The 5,305-nt window shown below is 36.2% G+C and overlaps 1 protein-coding gene across 8 annotated transcripts in view; it reads right to left on the minus strand.

The window, feature by feature from the left end:
- Nucleotides 1-5,305, minus strand: part of LOC117172888 (facilitated trehalose transporter Tret1-like) — a 55,016-nt gene that overhangs the window by 27,608 nt on the left and 22,103 nt on the right. For 2 of the 8 annotated variants that reach the window (XM_033361175.1, XM_033361172.1), the window contains exon 2: nucleotides 630-754. In XM_033361175.1, the coding sequence (XP_033217066.1) occupies nucleotides 630-754 (125 nt within the window). Of the gene's footprint in view, nucleotides 1-15; nucleotides 755-5,305 lie in introns of those variants that run through there. The other 6 variants (XM_033361169.1, XM_033361168.1, XM_033361166.1 and 3 more) reach the window with 4 other exon arrangements.

Raw genomic sequence — 5,305 nt, forward strand, 5'->3', positions numbered from 1 at the left:
CCTCCAAAAACTAATGTCGAATATTCAGCTGATAATGAAGGACTATAATCAAAAATTTCTTGAGTGTATGCCATGATTGCCGCATGACCAGAGAGACATTCAGTTGCAACAATTAGACACACAATCAATAATGCTTTTCGATTGCTTCTCACAGAAAACAAATTTTTCACCCTATTTCCTTTTTCTTCCTTATCTTTGCGAGAACATGGAGTTTCCTCTTTCTTTTTCGACCAATAAGAAGTATCGGGCATGAGAGAAAATGTTAGAATAAAAATTAGAGGTAAAACCATAAGAACCAGGTTCATTGTATTATATGTCAAGTAAGCTCCAAGTAGCATGACAAAAAAAATTCCTGCATTTAGTGAAAGTTTGATCATAGAAAGAAAAATTCCTCTGCTTTTCTTGTCGCCAATTTCGCTAAGATAAGTAGTTGTTGCACATAAACCTCCTCCATATCCTATTCCAATTATTACTCTTGATATACACAGGACAATCCAATTTCTGGCTAGGAAGATTGAAACAGAGGCAATTACTTGAGGAATCGATAAAACAAGGATGGTTCTTTTTCTGCCTATTTTATCTATCATTAGGGCATTCGAAATGTATCCCAAGATCATTCCCACATTTACCAGAGATGCAATCCACGAACTTTGAGTTTCAGTTACTGTAAATTGTGATTTCTGGCTGGTGAGGTAAGGCAAAGCCGGTGACGTCCATGAGACGATGCATCCATACCCAATCACAGTCAGCGAGGCTAAAACAATAAGAATTTCTCTTTTAAATGATTTATTTTTCATCTAGTCTAATAGCTTAACGGAAAAGCGTCTGACCGGCAATCAGAGATTCTTTGGTATTTTCCCCAGTGGACCGGAGAGAATAGATTTTTTTAAAGAAAAAACTTTATTTAAAAATTTACAAACATTTATTTTCCTTCTGGTCTGAAATACCGTTAAATATTTTCAGGTATTTAAAGAGTTAACTTCATCGATATTCTTGATTTCTATTTTCACGATTTGTGGAATGATATCTACACTGACTGATGGTAACTATCTCTGAGGATAATGCAGATTCTTTTAAAAATTTCCTTTTTTATAGCTTGAGGTTTTAATATTTACAATATTATATATCATACCAATATTTACTAATAATAATAATAATTCGCGTTGGTGTCACAGCAGGGCTTTAGCTTTTTCTCAGAATTTTTACGGCTATGTTGGCGGTAGCACTGCTACTGACAAAATTTCTCATGCCTGACAGGTAGATTACGAAGAGGAGCGGAACCAAGAAGAACACCAAAAACCATAAACAATAATGGAGAGTATTTTAAAGATTACGAAACGCTTTTCGCTTCCTGAGGATCGTCGGGTTGCCCCAGAGGCCACCGCATGGATTGCGTTCCAGGCGACCACTCGGGTGAATTGGTAAGTGAATTAAAGAAGTTGGCGGAGTTTGCTAGGGTAAAGTGAAAGGGGCACCGTAGAATGAATGGCTTCGAGTGCACAAAAAAAAGAAACTGTTGATGAAGCACCAATATCAGGGTACCATATACCTGCAACAAAAATTACCCTTGCGGTGTGAATGCTACGCCGTAATGTAGGGTACAGATTATCAACCACTTGGGGTACGAAGTGTCCATCACTTAGGGTACGAAGTACCTACTACTTTGGATACGACTTGTCCGCTTCTTGGTATATGCAATGAAAAACATCATTCGACGCATAATCGACGCGTTCGTAACTTCTTAAATTATTTTTAAGATTTGAAATAGCCAAGTATAAATGCACTGTTTATTATTTTGACAGCTTTGTTAATTGTACGCCATGGTCATTGAAGTTTAGCAGGTGTCTTGTTCGCACTTTGTAAAACTGTGCCATTATTTATTTCAGATTAGGTGGGGATATTCAAGGTGTCTACACGCTGAGGCTCAAACAATAATATCGAATTCACGGAACTAAACTTTATTTTTATAATAACTTGGAAAATAATTATTTTTCACGATAAGTGTATTCAGATTTTATTTTTCAAACACTATTACAATGAATCATTAAATTAATTTTTTTTAACTGTAAAAAATAATTTTTTTTCAATTTATTAATTAAACTAAGTTTTATCCTCTGGGATTTGTATTATTGCTTGGCCCTCATTGTACAGTCATCTTGCCAGCTGACGTCACAACTTGAATTACTTAATATTAGAAATCTTAGCGCATATGTAACTGGAGGGAACCAGGCAATGGCAGAGTTGTTGGCAAAATAAAAGAGACATACTATGAGTTAGTGGTATAAGCTATCTCTCTTCCGCACCAATCTGATTGGCTGTTTACCGCTTCCCTCCAAATGAAGCTTTGTGAGTTTATATGTATGCGAAAGTAAAGGAATACTTATGGAGCAAAGTTGAAAAGACCAATCACGTTGATGTGCGAGAGAGATAGATTATCCCCTAGCCCCAGTTAGTGGTGGCAGAATGCAGATATCTCTGGCATACGCAGTAGTTATTCCTGTGTATTTTCAGGTAATGTAAGGCCATGAATCGACTTAAAAATACACCAGAATCACTATTGCCCACGATAGAGATATCCGCTTTTGTTCAGAATATAACTTTTTATCTTGAATAATTCGTACCTTAACAAGAATACTGGTGGAGCATAGGCATGTTAAACTTACTAGAAAAGTAGAGCTTAAGGATGCTAAATTTCCCAAGCATGAAGTTGTTCGATATTTAAGATGAAAAGGTCTTTCGATACGCCTAATAATAGCATTCCCAGATTTTGCTGAATTAAAAAAAACATTAGGGAAACGTACAAATTCAATTTGATCAAAATAAATACAATTTAATTAAATTTTCTATTACTAGACATTAATCTAGAAAGTTTGAAATATTTATCAAATCATTAATTTATTATTAAAGTTAAATATTATGATATCATTTCAACATGATTATTGTTATTTATAATAATAAGTTTAATTTCATCAATGAAAAAAAAACTTATTTAAATTAGAAATAAAAATTACGAGAATTGAATCTACATTTATTTATGGGCTATAGATCTATATAATTTAAATAATAATTTATTTTTTGTCAATATGTAAATTCTTACTCAAATCTCGTACTGTTGGTTTTCTCATTATTTAAATGAAAGTAACAGAACCTTTATTTGAACTTCTCGCCAACAAAATATGCAAATTTATATTTATAACTCGAGCATTACCCTTTTTTTGCGATAAACAATGCCTTGAAAAATATAATAAACATTCTAAGCATTCGTGCGTTAGAAAGAGAGATTCGATAAACTAGATAAGTGGGCATCGGAATCCCACCCCTCGTAATTTCTAACATGCTCATACCTCAAAACCTAGTCTCACAAAGTGGAATCCGCATGTCTCCAACTTTTCTGAGACCATGGCATGCTTGACATCAGCTGTCAAAATTTCAAAACAGTGACATCTGACTTTTCTTACTCCACGTAGTCGGTATTTCGTACCCTACATACTCGTATTTCGTACACCAGGTTTGAGAGAAATCTGAATCCCTGCCGAAGTACAGTGAACACCGTTATAGTTTTACCTGCAACAAAATATACCTCCAAGTTTTTTCTGTGTGTGTGCCAGATGTATGTTTAGATTTAGATATTTGGCGAGTATTGTATGGGAAAAGATAATTGAGGTTATGTTTCACAAAAAGTTACAAAAATTTCCTGGCACACTATATATAACTTTTTACGTTCGCACTCTGCAGCTTTAGTGTCCACACGGCGAATATAGAGTACTGCTTACAGACGCGTACTTAAATTTCGACTTTCCGCCACTTCTTTCCATATAATTGTTCACTCGCTACCGCCTACCTATTTTCAGCGGGTGAAATAGTCACTCATCGAGTGACCCCACTCTTCACCCTCGTGATCTCTGGACGGTTCACCTGGGTGAAGTCGAGAACACTCATTTGTGCCCTGTAACGGCATGCGCTGTTTTATGAACTAAAACTCCAGGGTGCTAAGACCCTTTGACCAAATACTCTTGAAACTTGTCAATTTTCCTTAGGAAATCTGTATGTGAGTTTTTTTATCCGAATTCAACTACATTATATCTTTCATCAAAGATATTTCTCAGTTCACTGTCCAAATTAGATTTTGAGGTTAGGAACTTGAGATATTGGGCTATTTTTAGACTCGTTTATGTTTCATGGCGCCAGTTAGACGCCATAAAAAAGGACCTTGGACTAACAAACAGGAAACTGTCACTCAAAGAAATTGACGTTTTACAGTGATAAAAGTTAGACTTTGGAACCATTATCCTTGAACTGTCACTCCCTTTAATTTCCAAAATCAGTTGGAGCAGCAAAGGAGATAAGTGTGCAAAGTCACAAAGTGATTGGTTATTCGACACTCAAAGTGAGGGACGTCAGCCTTTCAATTGCTTAAAAGACAAAAGTAGGGATAAATCCCGCCCAAAACGAGATTGTAAATATAGATGTAGAGCTCAGAAAAGTCAGTTATAGTTACAGGTTTCAAACTGATCAGACGTTAATTGGCGAATACTTGTTATTTTGGCGTGCTCTTTAAAAAACCATGAACCTGCGACTTTAAGACTTTTTAGTATTTTATATTATACGGACTTAGAAGAATTTAGATAAATTCAAAGGAATTACGAGGTATCGATTCTTCGAATACTCAGAGTTCTTCGATTTTATAGAAGAGTTTTCCGATCCACAATACCAGCCTTTTTAAACAGGCCGCGTCTACCACGAACTAATTTTTTTGGGGGACCCTGTGGGGGTTCGTTCAGGTTTCTCACCAAGTGCACCCGGGTGCACTCGGACTCGTTCAGCGGCGCTGGGGTGTGGGCGGATCCATCCGGGTGAAACATTCAGAAATCACAAGATTGAAGGGTGGGAGTCACTCGATGGGTGACTATATCACCCGACGAAAAATGGTAGGTGGAAGTGAATTAACACTGAAATTGGCCGGAGGAATTAGCGGGAAGTTGGAAAGTTAGCGTACTAACTCTGAGATCTCTGAGATCTCTGAGAATTTTTGTCGACAAGATTAGTTTTTTATACGTTTACACCATAATTAACACCCTGCACAATCTAATAATATAAAACATTGCATCCTAACTTACTGACTGCGACACTAAGAGGTTAGGTTAATGCACAGGAAGGGGTGACTCATTCCGTCCCAGAACAGTGGCTCATTCCGCCCCATATGACATTTTTTAATCAAATCAAAATTTCACCTATTGCGGTTTTACAATTATGTATAAATCTGTTGAAAACTTAAGGTCTAATAAATAAGCTATCTAAGTAACCA

Source organism: Belonocnema kinseyi, chromosome 5, assembly GCF_010883055.1.
Source record: "Belonocnema kinseyi isolate 2016_QV_RU_SX_M_011 chromosome 5, B_treatae_v1, whole genome shotgun sequence".
NCBI lineage: Eukaryota > Metazoa > Arthropoda > Insecta > Hymenoptera > Cynipidae > Belonocnema > Belonocnema kinseyi.